Source organism: Hyaena hyaena, unplaced genomic scaffold (assembly GCF_003009895.1).
Source record: "Hyaena hyaena isolate Hyena2069 unplaced genomic scaffold, ASM300989v1 scaffold_253, whole genome shotgun sequence".
Taxonomy (NCBI): domain Eukaryota; kingdom Metazoa; phylum Chordata; class Mammalia; order Carnivora; family Hyaenidae; genus Hyaena; species Hyaena hyaena.
The window spans coordinates 294,220-311,752 of NW_024080887.1; the positions used below are offsets into that span (position 1 = coordinate 294,220).

A 17,533-nucleotide genomic window follows, 5' to 3' on the forward strand; every position below is an offset into this window, starting at 1 on the left:
TGAATGATGAATGGGACCGTTGGTTATGGTCTGTTATTTGCTTGGCTGTAGTCAATATGTTTTCTTTGGACAGGGATTTCTGTGATTTATCTCTCTCCTGGCCTTATCACTTATTAACTCTGGTAGACAGGAAAAAGCCAAGGTTGTATATAAGGCCTAGTGGCCATTTAGACCTCTAATGTCAGTGAAAATATCCCTTTTAATGATCCTGTTACACTAGCTACTCAAGTCCTGATTACACTCCACTCCAAATAGGAAATAAAGGTCATATTTCTTGGAAAGTATGTACATAAAATATGCAAAATAATATGCTTCCTTCAGACCAGCTTTATTCTTTGCATAAACGGCTTTCATTTTATAGATGTCACAGAAGTACAATGGGTACTTTTAGTGATTCTTGTTGTGTTGTCCCCATTATGGCACCAACAGTGTTTAACTTTACAAACGCCAGAGGGTTCGGGATCACCTATCACATCAACATATATCAGATCAGGAGCAATCACATTTTGTGAAAAAAAAAACTCCCTTCAGCAGAGGAGATGAGGTTTGGGACTTGCCCTCTGGATTGCAAAAGCAAAAAGAATAAATATTCCCTCTGCCTTGAATTCTTTTCTTTGTGTGTAAATGGCTCATTTGGAGTAATATTCAAGACATGTGGACAGGAGCAGCCTGTTAATTTTTCTTTCTTCTTGATTCTTTTCCAATTAGGACACCACTAAGGCAGAACTGCTAGTCAAGTGTTCATTACACAGCTCTCTCTCTCAGCTGAATCCTAAGTGAAAACAATCTGATATAAGAGAAAACACATTCTTGCCTTCCTTTCCCTGATTCTTCCTGAGTTTGCTTAGGCCTGTCTTTCTAACAATTAACATATGTGTAGAACATTACCCTTTGCAGAACATTTTCATGCCCATTCTTTTCTTCACTGATACTCACAAGACCCTTGGGATGCCCAAAGGAGGAATGGCCCCTCCATCCATTAAGCTGAGGAAATCAAAGGCCTGGTAGCATTAAGCGCTCTCTCTTTCCCTCACCCCTGCATTGAACTCATCTCTAGGTCCTGTCTATGTCCTCCTCAATACCTCTCAAGTTTTCTCACTTTATTCCATTTCCACCCATTACCACCCAAATCAAAGTCACCAAATCTCTCTCCTAAATGACCTCCTAACAGGTCTCCCAATATCTATTCTGGTTTTCTGAATATCTATTCAGCCAGAGAGTTTTGCTTTTGTGTTTTCCAAATTGCAAATCTAGTCATGTCCATTGTCATTTCTGACACTTCAAGGACTTCCCACTGTTCTTAACTCCTCCCCATGACTTATAAGACTTTGCATAGGCTTGTCTCTGACCACTTCTCCAGATTTCTTTGTCACCATTTTCCTCTCTTAGTTCTGCAGCCTCACTGGAATGTTTTAGCCTTCCAAGATATGGCATTTGCTCCCATTCAATGTCTTCTTACATGCTCCTCTCTGCTGGAACACTCATTCTCTTTCCTCAACCCCACTCTTAACTGACCCTTCATCTCTTGCCAGGTTAACTCTTAATCATCCTTTAAACCTCAGCTAATCTTTTCCTAAGGAAAAATATCTCTAACTGACCAGTTGGGATTCTTTTGTTATATGTTTTTTGGAACTCAGTTCCTGTCTTTCTTACTATTTGAAATAGTAACCTTATAAACATCTATATTCCCTCTTAGACCATAATACAAACGAGAACAGGAATTGCGTCTTATTTTGCTTAATATTGTTTTAGAATATTGCCAAAAGTGGTTTTGAACATTGCCTAGAATGGAACAGGCTCTCCACAAATATCTGTGAGTTGAATGAATGAACAATGGGAAGTGCTAAAATAATAATTAGACCCCAGGGCTTTTGATTCCTACCCTAATGACTAGAAAGAAAAAATTTCTTTAATCATGATGAAATCTGGCACTTATGTAATACCAAAAAAACTTTTTTTCTAATGACCAATTCTTTGGATTTTCAAAAGAAACATTCCTACTAACTACTTCTCTCTTTTTGAGTTTACTTTTAGGGAGCAATCACATTGTACCAGGCACTATTAACACTGTATTACATATACTGACCCATTTCCCTCTCAGGTATAAATACTATGAAAATATTCCCATTTTACATGAATTCCCATTAAATGAAGAATATTTATAATATGGATCCAACCCCATTTTTTCTTTAACAGGAATTCTAACTACTGTGTTCTCCTGCACGTAAAACTTCAAGTAAAAGGGGATAGATTCTTAATTAACAGCTCTTATTTACATTTTATGTCATCCAGAGCACAAAAATCAATGAGGACCCATTGATCCTGGCAATATGTCAATCAATTATAAGAGAACATCTATTGCAAGTAAGATATGAGTCAAGTTGCTTCAACACAGGGTACAAAATAGTATAAGATCAAGGAAGGGTAATTCTTTCCTCATAGAGCTTGTGGACTTTTAGTAATTTGTGTACTTAAGAACAGAATGAAAGATCTAAAGACATAAAGAAGTGAATAAATAAATGAATGGTCTAAGCACATACAACAGAAGAGATCCAAGGATATAAACTTCCCTAGTCAATCAAGATGAGCCATAGGGAACATCAAGTCTCCTAGTGCAACTGGCTCATTTTACATTGAGGAAACTGTAATGTGGAGCATGGAAGCAACCTGTTCCACATCTCAGAGCCAGTTAGCATCAGAGCTGGCACTGTCAGGCCTCCTCGATCTCAGCCCAGTGTTCTGCTCACTATACTAAAATGGCCAGAGAATATTTCAAAGGGGAAACAGAGTCTGAGCCTGATCTTATAAGGGAATTACCATGTCCAGAATTGCTAAATATGAAGTGTCCTTGAGGCCTGATGACAAGACTGGTTTGAGTGGAGCTGAATGTACAAGGAGCCATAGGCTTTGTCAAGCTTGGGGGTTGGGCCACATCTCACATACAGAGGGCAAAAGGGAAGCTTTTTCTGCAGGGTAAGGCTATGATAGTGGCTTTTTGGAAGACTACTTTGACAATGAATCAGTGTAAGAAGAGACCAAGGAACACGAGATTCATTAGGTACAAGCTCTTTACTTCTGCCTTATAATTCATAACTTTGTTTATCCCCAGGATGGCAGCTTTCATTTGTGGAGGAACTTTTTAAGAACTAGTTTTCTGGCCTTCAACCTTTTGAACCTAGAGTTGAAGCAATTATAACATAAACACCTTTGAGAGGACTGATGATAGACTGTACCCATGTTACTATGGCCTCTAGAAGAAGGGCTGAAGTTTGAAAAGAAGCAAGAAGACAGGTGTGTGTTTTTCCTGAAAACTCAACACCAGAAAACTTTATAAACCAGGTCTGCCTTATGAAAGTATATATCGTTTGAGGTTATTCCTGAGAAAGTATTTATTATATCAAAATTGTTATATTCATATTTATAAATCTCTTTTTCTTTGCTCTTTTTAGTTGTGGTTGATTAGTGTTACTTGTTTCTTTTATTTATGGATATCTACAGTTTTGTTACTAAAATCCTAAAGTACATTTGTTAACCCTCTAGGAAATGATGGTGAAGATAAACAATACAGGCAAAATACTTACACCATGGTAGGAACTCAGCAACAAAAGAAAAGATTAATGAATAATAGTAATAGCTATAATTTATTAATGGAAACTACTAGTATCTGACTAGGTGTTCATACTAGCTCATGAAAGATGCTTTACATACATTTTCCTGATACTAAGATGAGCCCTGGTAAGGGATTATTCCCTTGTGAAAATGAGGCAACTGTGGTTCAGAGCCATCACATGATGACCCCAAAATAACCTCCATAGTAAGTGGTAGAGCTTGAGCATTTGATCCATACTCATCACCTCTTGAACCTAAGCCCAACTATGCCATATTGTCTCCTTGGGAGTGAGAGAGAAAAGAATGGGAGAAGGAAAGAACAGGGGGAAGAAGGGATGGAGGAAGATAAAGGGAAGGAGAAGAAAACAAAAGAAATAGGGAGGAAAAAAAGGAAAACTTGAAAGACATGGTACATGTCATCAAGTTCCACATTTAGACAAAATGGCCCTTCCTACATGCAAAGCTATTTTAAGCATGAGGTACAAACAGGAAGTATTTCCAGGAAGAATTTTCATTTCAGAGTTAATTCTGAGATTAATATACAGGGATTTGGGTTAGTCCTTCCACAGGGGCAGGAAGTTTAGTGAACAATCCTTAGACTGGCAGAACCTGGTGGTAGAATGATCTGAGAAGCGGCCTAACCAAAATCTGAGCCATGACATGATCATTCCACTGGGGCTGTCACCAATTGGCAGAGCTGGATGTCAACAGCTTTCTGTGCATACCTGGGCTAGTCAGACACCATCCTGGTGGCTTATTCTTCTAGTCATAGTTTCTCCAAAGATAAGAGCCTTTCCAGTGGAGGAAGAACTGCAATGATGTAAAGCTGCATTTGGATTTGGCCACTTCTTATCAGGAAAACCAACTCCAGAACTTCGAGGAAGCATCTAAAGGCTCCTTAGAATCCTTTATCAACTCTCAAGGTTACTTAAAGCTTAGCAGAAGAGATTACTTCTAAAAGATCCAAGACTCTGAAAAGATGTAACTACAACAGGAAAACAAGCTGTGAGAACAACAAAGGTACTATGAGAGACCTCTTTCCATGCAAGTGGAGATTTATGGTGGATTTACTTCCTATAGGTCTGACTGATCACTTGCCGTTTAGAGGGCTTTAAAAACAGTCCTGGTTTTTTTTCCTTCTAATGAAGGAAACATTATTCCTTCTATTAAGAAACATTATTTAAAATTTCAAGTCAGCTCTGATCTGAATTTACATAAGAATAACTGGACATGATAAATAAGATCTGGGAAGTACTATTTGTTTTGCTCAACTTTGGATTCACTTTGCTCCCTCACTGGGCAAATGCAGAGACCTGCACATCTGGCAGCTAAGAATGCCTCCTGCATCCCTGATCTGAAGAACCAATGATGGAGAGCAGCGTTCACACTCCTTATAAGTGGAGCCAGCTTGCAGGCAATCTGTGTTTAGTCAAATCTTTTCCTCCTTCCCCAAAAGTCTGCCTTTATTTGCATAGATTAAGCCATGCTGTTCCTGACTCAATTTTGGATTCTTCGAGACTTCCACATATACATACCCAAACTCTCACACACTCTTAGAAAACTGTAACAATGTTTAAGTTTGGGTTGTGCGGTTCAGTTCTAGAATATTTCCCTTTTGGGGGGGGGGGCAGGGGGAATTCCAAGTGCCATTCCACCAAGAAACAGTAGGGTTGGCTTACTCCATCCATAAAATCAAGCTTCACATCTTGAAATGCTATGGAAGTTAAACAAAATGAAGTGAGAGCTTCTATAGGCAGATAGAAAAGGATCGCTGCACATTTACAATGACCTGAGTGGTTGTTTGGATATAAAGAACAGAAAGGTTTTCTGACCCATCTCTGCCTTGGTCGGTAAGTGGTGACAAGTATAGAGGTAAACTGAGTAAATCACGGGGGCCAGCAGCACCAGCTATGTTCATACCTAGTGACCCTAGGTAGCAGCATTTAATGCTAATCAAGAGGCCATGTGTAGTCCACCAATTAAAAAAGATTCCCCTTTGAGCCTGTCTTCGGATTCTGTGTCTCCCTCTCTCTCTGACCTCTCCTGCTCACACTGTCTCTCTCTCTCAGAAACAAATTTAAAAAAAATTTTTAAAGTTTTTTAAAAAATGGGGCACCTCCAAGGCTCAATTGGTTAAGCGTCCGACTTCAGCTCAGGTCATGATCTCATGGCTCATGGGTTCGAGCCCCATGTCGGGCTCTGTGCTGACAGCTAGCTCAGAGCCTGGAGCCTGTCTTCGGATTCTGCGTCTCACTCTCTCTCTGACCCTCCCCTGCTCATGTTGTGTGTGTCTCTCTCTCTCAGAAATAAATAAGAAAACGTTTAAAAATTTTAGAAAAAAAGGTTACCTTTTGTTAGAAATAATGTAATGCCACAGCAAGCTAATAGCCAACTCTATCAGTGGAGAAGTTTTTGTGCTAATTTCTTCAAAATTTTATTTTCCAACATGGAGAGAAGTTAAACTCTCTCCTAGAATACTTAAAAGACTAACTCTTCTTGTCTATTTCCCACAGTTTGAGGTAAGATCAGCAAAAGCATTTTTTCACATGTTAAATTTCCCGTACACTTGAACATGTGCATACACACCAAGGATTTATCTCTCTTATCCTTAACTACTTTGATAGACCTGCAAATCTGCCACTTTTATCTTTGATCTTAATTCCCGTATGATATGAGTTTTCCAAGATGTGATTTCTTAAACTGATGGCAATTTTTTTAATGGTTAAAAAAATTCCAGATCATAATGGGTCCCTAGCTATTTTCTTTTGAGAACTTAAGTAATTTAGCGGGGATGATTTTTTTTTTTTTTAACTTTTATGGCCAGGTGGCTCAAGGGGATATTTTGCTGAACACTGATTAAAAATAATTTCTTCTAAATGAGACCTGACCACAAAATGGAACCATTAATGGGCAGGGATGTTGTCACCAAAGCGGAATCATGCCTGATTGCCTCTTGTACCTCCTACCACACAAGCATTTTCTTCTTCTTTTTCTTCTCCTTTTTCTTGTTCTTAATAGCAGAGTAAATAAGCAGCCAGCAAGGCCTAAATGTTTTTGGCCAAAAACAGAGTCCAAACTCCTCAGAGAAAACATTTGGCCTCTGTGGTTTTGTAATATGTTCCAGAACACCGAGTTCAGTGAGGAACATTGTGAAAAACTCCCATCCATCGGAATGATGGTGGGGAATGTTACAGTATCAGAAGTTTCAATTGGTCCTTTTCCTGTAGGCCCATAATGAGGCTTGTAAAAAAAAAATAGTGCTATGTGGAAGTTCTCATGGGAAAAATGAATGGCAAGAAATCCTAGCTTTAAAAGAAACAGCTAATCTGCTAGTTTGATTGTTCTTCAAAACTTACGCTGAACCAATGAGCCTAATTAAAAACACTTGGCCTACTTCTATAAAGCATCATAGCTTTCTCTATGCTTCGTTTGTATACACCACAAAACTCCAGATAGACTATTATTTTTTCAAGTGCTCACTAACAAAGTGCTGACTTTGTTGGGATGGCTGAGCTAATTTCTTGAACTCAGTGTGAAACCTTAGCTAAACAAAATTGTGGTAATTTTCCTTAATTTGTAAAAGTGATTGGAGTGCAAACAAAATTTTCCTCTTGGGTCAATCCTATAATTTTCAATTAACTAAAACTAATCGTCAGGCAGGCACCAAACCTGCATTTTGTTTAAAGGGCTGGGAGGCATTTCCAAGGGTCAGGATGCATTAATTGTTTTTATAATTTTGAGAGAGAAGGAGAGAGAGAGAGAGACTAAGAAGTATAGTTGGTTTTGTCCTTAGTATTAAAATACAAAAGGAAAGATTCTTTGAGGTAAAATGTTACAGCAAAATAAAAGTTGTCCATTTAATTGTATGGTTATAAGTAGGATGTGTTAGCAGAGTTATCTCTTCGCTGCTCTGGAGCCTCTTCACCTGAGAGCAACTTATGCTCTATACTTGATCAGACTTTGTGGTCCTCCATTGAACGAAGATGGAAATGCGGGACAAGTTCCTGGAGATAGTTATGCAAGAATGACAACACAAAGCAGTGGGCCTAGAATGTCACTTCTCTTAGTGTGGTCCCTGGACCAAAATCATCAGCCTCACTTGGGAGCTTGTACTAAATGCAGAGTCTCGTCCCACCCAGAGCTACCCAGTCAGAATCTGAATTGTAGAAAGAATCCTGGGTGTTTGGCTAGCACTGTAATCTGAGGATCTCCTAAAGTACACACTGGGCCTTTACGCTGCATACTTGCATTTCCACAGTGAACCTGCCTGTTTGTCTCCATCTGATGGGTGATCAATTCACATTCACTCTGCAACCCTAGCTTCTTACCACAAGGCAGGTCCATGTGCAAAGGCTGTCCTGGGAGGGCAAAATGTAGTTTACAGGAGAAAAAAGTGCCAATTTAGAATGAAATATGAAAACTATCCAATGCTCTTTAATATAAATGTTATGACCAGGCTAGAAGAAAGTCAATGCATTAAAGCATGTCCCTAATTCCATAAAGCAAATAAACCCCAAGACAGATGGCTTAACATCCCTATGGACTCAGAATTGTCTAGCACTTCTTCTCCCTTTCTTTATTTCTCATGCTGCTTCTTCTGTTATCCAACCACTTATTTCTACTGATCCTATCATTCAACATGGACACCCAGGTGAAGTATTAAATAATGATGATGATAATAATAATAACAGCAAGACACTTGATCATATATATGGTGAAATGGACAAAGAAAGAGGGTCTTGGAAACTAGATTATAAAATAAAATGCACACGTATACAGATAAGATAAAGTAAAACACTCACAAAGCCAGGGAAAAGCTCTGTGTTCACTGTCTACAGTGGTTCTTACCTGTGTAAATGAATCTTCCTGGTGTCCCTTTGCAGAACTGTTTCGATTTGTAGGACAATGTGACTTCTACAACACCAGGGATGTGTCGAGGAGGGGTCTGCACACGGATGGCATGAGGAGTAATCAGCTAGGGAAGACATTGGAGAGAAAACAGTCACTGCAATATGTAAAGGACTCATTTCACAGCCGTCCTATCAGCTCTCAATAAACATAGCTTTAAAACACATAATTAACCTGTCAGTGTTTACATACTATCTTGATGGAACCTGTATCAAAGACACTGACAACGATATTTACAAGTGCTCTGAGCACAGCCACAACAACTTTATCTGAGTTTCCCTACAGAACAGGCACTCTGCTTCCTGGTTTGAAAAGTGAACATGGCCTAATGGAATGATTCATCCACTACAGGATATCCTTTGGAAAATCTCTGTTTAGGGCAGACACCCAAATCAGAGCTGAGCTCTACCATGCCTCTCCAGAAGTGGGTGGGCCTGGTGTTTGAACTAAGCCCTTAAACATGTGGAAAACACAGAAGTAGGAAATCGGTGGGCCAAGGCACTCTGATTAGCTGCAGAGCACACGTATGAAATACCCCTAAAGACCATTTGGTGCATTAACTACCAGAGGCACAATCAAAGAGCTTTAAAGGGGAAACCGAAGAATCTGCCTCCCTGGAATAGCTTAGAGATCTGGCAGAACTAAGGACTGTCCATAAAAGGGAAATGGAAGGTTGGGGAGGGGGCTGCAGAATGATCACCGGTCCATTATGCAATGCCACGTGCACAATGAGAAAGTTCATTTCTGAACCCTGATGGCAATCAGATTACACTGAGAAGCAGAATTTATTTTTTATTACTCTTATCTTTGTTTATATAACTGAAATGTCATTAATGGTCATAAAACTGGCATTATCTGGTTCTTTGAAAAATCTAGCCCTGGTATTTGACTGATTGACCTCTGATGGTGCTGGATTCTACATGTTCTCTCTCTGTGGTATCTACAACTGCTCACTTCTTGACTACTATCAGGTTCATTTAATTTAATATTTGTGGTACTGAGTCAGTATATAATGGAATACTGCTTGAGTTTGTACTAACTTATGTTATGAGGATAACTTAAAAAATGTTTTTGTTTTAATGTGCAAACCAGACCCAATTCACATGTTTTGCCCAGAGAATTACAGGAAACACTATGAAAGAACCACAAGTGACACCATAAGAAACAACGGGTCAGCCCCTGGGTCCCACCTGGGTAAACCATCCATAACACCAAGTCTTGGGGAAAAGAATCAAAAACGTTGCTACTATGAAAGTCCACAAGTAATTTCTGTCAAATACTCCTTCTTGAAACATAAAGAAAAGATCATCTGCATAAAAATCATTTTAACTTAGCATTTAGAATGCACCCGGGGGGCCTGGGTGGCTCAGTTGGTAAAGCATCCAATTCTTGATGCCTGCTCCGGTCATGACCATTCAATTCATGAGATTGAGCCCACGTAGGGCTCTGCACTGACAGCATGGAGCCTGCTTGAGATATTTTTCTCTCCCTCTTTTTCTGCCCCTTTCCACTCATGCTCTCTCTCTCAAAATAAATAAACTTAAAAAAAAAAAAAAGAAAGAAAGAAATGCCTATCCTTTTCCATAGAATGTGTGAAGCTCTGGCTTATTTACTGAAGACACAGAGAAGATATTTCAGTAAGATCATGCTTATGTGGAACCCCTAGAGACAGTTCATATCCATACCTGAGAGCTGTGAATGACTAAAGTTGTAATCTGAAAAGCACATAAAAAAGTATTTACTTAAATTTTTGCCCTTTTTATATTTAATTTCTTCCAAATTCATTGTGTTTTTTCTAAAATAAGCAAAGTATATATACTTTAATTTAATCTTGATAAATCAAGATCATCATTTGGGATACTTCATATCGTATCTTGCTGTAATATGGAAAAGCCTACTGAGTGACTACTGAGGTATGAAGAGCTGTTTTCCCCTCACCAAATGACCCTGGATAGCTGTGATTTTTAAATTATTTCTATTTTGCTCAGTGTCTTGTCTTTTTTCTCCTACTGTCCTTTGCACCTTCTAATCTGCTCTTCCAATCTTTAAACATCAAAATCAGGAAATCAAGTTTACTACTGTATAGAGAATAGGAGAAAGAAAGAGGCTCTGAAGGACAGTAAAAGATGAACTTTCAAAATCAAATGCATGTTTAATTTCAACTGGTCAATAGTGTTTCTGCAACGTTGGAATTAACACGTGTTGAGTATCTAGGAGGTATCTACTACATTGCTGAGGAATGTACACACAGACACTAATTTGGTCAGAATAATGACCAAGTTATCGTTATTATTATCCCCTTTTTTTCAGATGTGAAAACCCAATCCTAAAATGACTAAATTGCTTGCACAAAGATAAACCTTGTTAGCACAAGTTAGAGCAAAATCGGACACTGATGGAGAGCAAAAGATGGCAGGGACAAACATTTCTACCTAACCATAGAGATAAAACTGTTCATTGTTAAAGGAAGTAACAAACTCAAAATTTTCAGATTCCAGGACTGTGTGGGTGTTTTTTTTATATCCCCAAGCTATATCTATTTTTCACTTGCTGCCTGGTCCATGGCTGTGTTTTTGATGATGGAGGTTGCCATACTGTTATATTCCAAGTAGGTGGTATGCTTCTATTTTAAGAGTTACAGTAATTCACAACAATACTTAGAACATTCAGCAGTTAGAAAACACTTCACCTGCCCTCTCTTTCAGGGGAAATCAATTTTAAAAGATGGAAAGATACTAATAGATAGATGAATAGAAACATCGCTTTAAGTATAAGGACATATATACTACGAGCTGCTACACCAAGAACCAAATTCATGGGCTTTCTAAATTGATTACATAGGACTGTAGTGAAACTACTGACTTAAGAGTGAGGTGTTGGCATTAAACAGTAGGTGCAGGAAATTGATACAGACTTTCATTTACTATTTCACTTTCAATTTTAATCAATTGCCCTAACTAAAACAGAGATTCCTTCCTGCAATAACTATCCTTCAAAAATGAGGTAGAATATGAATTATCATTAAAGAATGAATTTGTTGATGTTTTCCTTGCCATGGATGTTAGTCTGCAAACTGCCTCTGGCATTGACACATGATATTGATGGCTTCCAGAAGAAAAACATTTCTTCTAACCTCTATCAATTTGAAAGCACGGGCTTATTTACTAATCACCCAAAGAATCATAGACTTTCTTGCTGGAAGGAACACTAGTAATCATTTAAAACTAGCATTCTCATTTTAACAACTAAAGACACAAATGTCTAGAAAAATCTATTGGCTTCAAAAATTAACTCAACACCTTAGGCAAGAACAAGGTCTAGATCTGGAAGTTCAGAGTCCAAGACAACCACCACCACCCACCACCATCTCCGGATGGATAATTTCCCACACTGTCCTAACGTGGTTGAACTAAGGCAGCCATTCCAAGCAACAGAAGGAGGAAGGACTCTGGTAAATCTAAAATTTCCAAACGCCCATCATTGGAATACCACTTTCTCAGTTTTGCCATTTCTGTATACCACCTATACAATTAAGTACTTAATGTTTTTTAAAAAAATCAATTACTTTTTTGTTTAAAATAACTTATTTTAAAAGGAAACTTTGTATCACTACCCCAGCTGGAAAACTGGTGTCCGGGCCCAAAAAAGAAGGTATTACAGATGGTAATTTTAAAGTTAATATGATGTTCTAGCTAAATAATATTGACAACCTGAAGCAGTTTATTGAACAGGGAGACTAGCTCATGTTAGATATAACAGACTTCTTTGCCCCGAGACGTTCTCCCTTAACATAACTGAAGGATTAATAGACAAAATAATAATAATAACTTTCTCATTATGTGATTCAGTTCTGGTCGATGTCTGTGTGAAATCCAAAGCTGTCTCTTGTACGACCAGAGACATATGCTCCACACTTTGGGAAATGCTGTTCTAAGTGATTAGAGAACAGATTCACTCTTGACTTAACTTCCTTAAACTGCAAACCAAACCAGTTGAGCTAAAAATAAATATTCTTATGAAACTCTAGCATCTGAAACTACTTTCTCTCTTGTTGGAAGTCTACTTTCCTCACCTTTGTGACACTAATCATAAGACCTAAGACATGCATGTCTGATGGTTTACCAAAGCTTTTTCACATTCACTGTCTTTTAAAACCCACCCCTGCAGGAGATGAGAAAAGCTGAAGGTCAAGCAAATTTAACTAATACTTTTAACGAAAGAAAACCAGTATCTTGTGCTTGAAAATAAGTGTTTTCTAGAGTTCTTCTCTTATTCATCGGTTTCCTCAGTTGCCAATGTTTCCTTTCTGCCAGCTTACTAACTGTTGACATTGTACAGATTTTGTTCTACATTTGCTTCTCTTTTTACTTACCTAAGATTTCTTAAGTTCACTCATTGGCTCAACCACCTCAGCTAAACTGACTTCTAAATCTACACCTGTAGCTTTGATCTCTTTGACAGAGCACCAAACTTTTATTAGCAACAGAGTAACAGAATTCCCCCAACATGTCTTACGGCTACCTCAATCTCAATGTGACCCAAGCTAAATTTATCATCTTACTACTTATAAATGTATTTTTTTGCTCCTGTGTTTCTCCTCTCAGTTAAGGGAATGCTATACTTTGAATCATCCAAAGTAGAAAACTTAAAATCATCTTTATTTCTTCTCCTTTCAATTTTTCTTTTACTCGTTTTGATTTTTCTTCTACTGAACTCCACCGGCTCTTTGCTTCACCACTTTCTTCTGTTCTGGTTGTCGCCATTTCTTACTCCAAATAATAGTATCATTGCCTTTTAAGTGGTTTCCCTCTACTTCCACTTTTTCTGTCAGAATTCTCTTCTTCAAATACAACCTCATCATGTCGCTCTCTCACGCAAATGCTCAAGTGCCACCTTTCCATACAGTATATAATCCGAACTCTTTAGCATAATATTCAGGGCACTGCAATGTCTGACTGCCAATCTCCCTTTCTACCTACTTCCCACTTGGTCTTTCCACTTTCTGGAGAGTAGAGCATGTGGACACAGGAACACACCACAGCCCTGCCTAGCACCTTTGCGTTGTTGGTGTTATCCCTGCCTAAACATTCCCCCACTGATATTCTGCTCATTCGTTGAGACCATATACTCTCTCTTCTAATAAGTTTTACCCAATCCTAAAGGTCAGAGTTATTTGCACCTTTATATAATTATGAGTTATGTATAATTTATATAATTATAAATTGATAAGAATCTATATCATTATGACATTTATACTATAACACTTAATATCTGATTTTGCTCTGTGCCATAAAGAATTTTTTACACACCTTCTCTCATCAGATAGCTCCTGCGATTGGTGGCAGGGTCTAATTCATATTTGTATCCTCTAAAGTATCTAACGCAATGCTTTACATACAGGATAATTCCAAAATATTTCTGGAATAAATACTTAACATAAATTAGGTCAGAATTCTACAGGAAGTTTGACTCCATTGGCATAGTAGTCCCTATCCATAAGCATTCACTGTTCTTCACCTGATAATATTTATCTCTCATTCCCTAACCAAATCGTGCTTAAAATGAGTTATCCAACTGGCTCAGCACTCAGATCCCGGCATGAGACCACTGCTCAGATTTCCTCTAAGTGGCAAAATAGAAGAGGACGTCTAAATGTCTGTGACTCCTGTGAGAAGGAATAAGGGGAATGGAAAGAAAAGAAGGTTAAGAAAGTAACACTAAAAGAGCAGCTCACAAAAGAACCAGGCTAAATGTTAACAGTGTTTGTTTCTCGACTGATGACATTATATGTAATTCATCTTCTCTCTCTCCCCCCACCATGCTGTGTGTGTGCGTTTGTGTGTATATCCTTGTATATACTTACATAGGAAATAATCACGTAAATAATCCTGGAACAAGTAAATTCGTACATTCACAGTTACTACTTTTATTATTAGAAAAAATATTGCTAAATATCAAAAGTAGAATAATATCGGTTTTGTGTAATATCTATTGCATGTAATTATATAAGAATTAGGTATATATTTGCGTGGAAAAAAGACTGAAAGGAAAATCATCAAAACCAGAGAAGTTACCACTAGATTGCAAAGTTATGGAGATAAACTTTTTTAAAAAAAAAATAAAATTCTATTTTTCTCCGTGTACCTCTTTGAATTCTCTAACTTCTCAACAATAAGAGTGCATTAATATCATAATCAGAAAAAATAATTTTTAAGCATGGCATTCTGATGAAAGGATACACATGGTCTCTACAAGGCCCCAGGAGAGGCTGCCAGTACACCAGAGACATGAGGCAGCAGTGACCATGCTCCCTCCAAGCTGCTGGTGTGAGCAGTTTCTCTTTTCCAGACTCAGAACACAAGAGCCGAGGAGCCCTGTCTATGCTGGTCAGCCCGGTGAAGCTGCTTGTGGTGAGAGATGGAGCACACACATGGACAGTGGACAGGGCCTGTCCGCCACAGAAGTGTAAGAAACAGGAGAGAGGAGGGCCACCTGGGTGGTTCCTACTTCAGCTCATGTCTCACAGCTTGTGAGTTTGAGCCTGACATCGGGCTCCGTCACTGACAGCTCAGAGCCTGGAGCCTGAATCCAATTATGTGTCTCCCTCTCTCTCTGCACCCCTCTCAATTGCGCTCTGTCTCTCTCTCAAAAGTAATCAAACAAATAAATAAATAAATAAATAAGAGAAAGAAAGAAACAGGAAAAAGGAGCTCCTCTGTGGATAAAGGGAGAGTTGTGGAGGGTGCAGGGAGGTGGATGCAAACTTCCAAAGAGGCAGTCTGAAATTTCTGGAGGCCCAGAAGAAGGGTATGGGAATGAACAATTCTCTAAATAGTTTTTATAAAAGCCTCTTGCAGGATCAAATGTCTGACCCACATGGTAGGTAAAGGAGAGTACCTAGTATTTTAAAACATTAATGGAAACATGTTGCAGGATTCTGGGTCAAAAGGGTAAGTGTTCAGTATTACTGTCCTCTCTGAGAGCCAGTAACACTCTAGTTCACACTAAGTGGAGGACAGTGGTGACCTTGATGGTGGTTTCTGCAACAGTGGCCTTTTGCTGTCATCTGACTCTGTGCCGAGTGTTGTGCAAGGCTCCTTCAGTGATTTCTGTCCTGCGGCATTAGGGACAGGGATGTGCATTTAGCTGGCTCACAGATGTGGAAGATGAGTTTCAGGCAAGTTAAGAAACGGGCTCAAGAAGTGACAAATGTGTCTGACTGATGGTCACCATTGTACAACCACAGCTGTCCCTCCTGACTACTGCTTATGGTTTCTCCATAATTGCTGTCACGTGGACTTTTCACTCTGTCTTTGCTGTTGACAAGATGGAAATGGTCCTCAGCTTTTCCTACATCCTCAAAGGTTCTGGGAACACAGTAGGTACTCAAATTAGCCTTTTTCATTTTTCAGAGACTGGCTGAGAATTATTTCTCAGCAAAACAAAAATGCAATTCCAAGATAAGCCTTTATGGGTGTTTTCTAACCAATGGGACTATATGAAATAAATGCAACTTGAAGTTCCAAGCCACAAAGCCAAAGAAATAACTGGGATTACTAGAAAGTATACTAGTGATGTTTCCCTTACTAACCTTAGGACTTAATATTTTGGCCTTAATCACTTTCAACACTAAAAAAAAAAAAAAGAAAAATCCAAACAGCAAACATAGGCTTAAAGAGAAGGGGTAAAAACAGAAGGCAAGGCAAAGTTTCTTCTCTGGAGAAATAATTAATACTCAAGACTAGAAAAAGCCTAAAGTGGGCTCTGGAGCAGTGGTCTTTAGATGTTACCCACTCAAGGTTCTAACATAGGCTGGCCCATCTGCCCACTGTCACATTCAGTGCCTCAGTTTACTCATCCCACACTGCACCGGCCTATCTCCTCTGTGGGAGTACTTATAATCATGTTAAATATGCTTTGTGTTTGGGTAGCGCTTCTCTGGGGACCCTAAAGCACTTTCCAGATTAATTTTTTAATTTATGTATTAATAATTCTCACAGCATTCTCCCTCCTCCTCAATTAGGATAATAATATCCATCTCTTTTGAGATAGGCAGGGGGTGCTGAGTGATGGACATGGAACAGACATTTAAATAAGAAAACTGTAACACAAAAGCATAATTAAAGCCCCAAAACCAAATCGACTAAGGATTTTTAATGAGACACCACAGTAGTAATGACCAAATAACAAACTAATTTTTCCTCCACTTTGGAACATTTATCTTTCTATAGTTAAATACGGCATTTAAGAAATATTATTTTGAGGAGTTCCTAAAGGAAGCTGTAATATGGAAAGTGTATCTTTGTGGCAACCATGGTAGTTGAACCTCCATATTACACCCCTTCTCCCCTGCAGTGGATGCCACATAAATCAGGGGAAGCCATCTCTTCTGAGTTCCTCAGTGCATTCTGGTTGTTCCCTAATCAGAGTTCGCTGGGTTTCGTAACAGATTTTTTCATCTCCAAGAATTGCCTGTCTCAAAGGCAGTATATGATTTCTCAGAGAACGTGAGAGAAAGCCAGTGGAAGCATTTACTGTTTCACAAACATTCTGGTTTCCTTTTGTCCTTTCAAGAAAATAACTTTAAACCAATGTTTAACAAAATATGTGGGGTCACATGAATTCCCAAAGATAAACTTTATGTATGAATGTTGGAGGAGACTTGAAACGAAAGTCTTGGGAATGGAGTTAAACAGGGGATTTAAAACTTAGCTTTTGAATCGTCGGCAGTATTCCTTCACCACGTCTGAAATTTCTCTCATACATAGAGATAGACACAGATACATAGTAGAGAGATGTAGATATATTTTCCTATTTATTGCCTGCATCTCCCGGCTAGACTATAAGCCTCACGAGGATATGAACTTTGTCTTTCTTGTTTCCACTGCTATGTTTCCAGTTTTAATAGTGCCTCAGTAATACTTGCTGAACATTGAATGAATAAATACCGTAATGCTATTAACTACCACTAGTAATTTTGGGTAGAGTCAATAAAGTCACTTGTAAATCTACGAAG

The 17,533-nt window shown here is 38.5% G+C and overlaps 1 protein-coding gene across 1 annotated transcript in view; it reads right to left on the reverse strand.

Annotated features, from left to right (window-relative positions):
* Positions 1-17,533, reverse strand: part of EBF1 (EBF transcription factor 1) — a 424,741-nt gene that overhangs the window by 71,665 nt on the left and 335,543 nt on the right. The window contains exon 15 of the mRNA XM_039245352.1: positions 8,458-8,584. Within this exon, the coding sequence (XP_039101283.1) occupies positions 8,458-8,584 (127 nt within the window). The remainder of the gene's footprint in view (positions 1-8,457; positions 8,585-17,533) is intronic.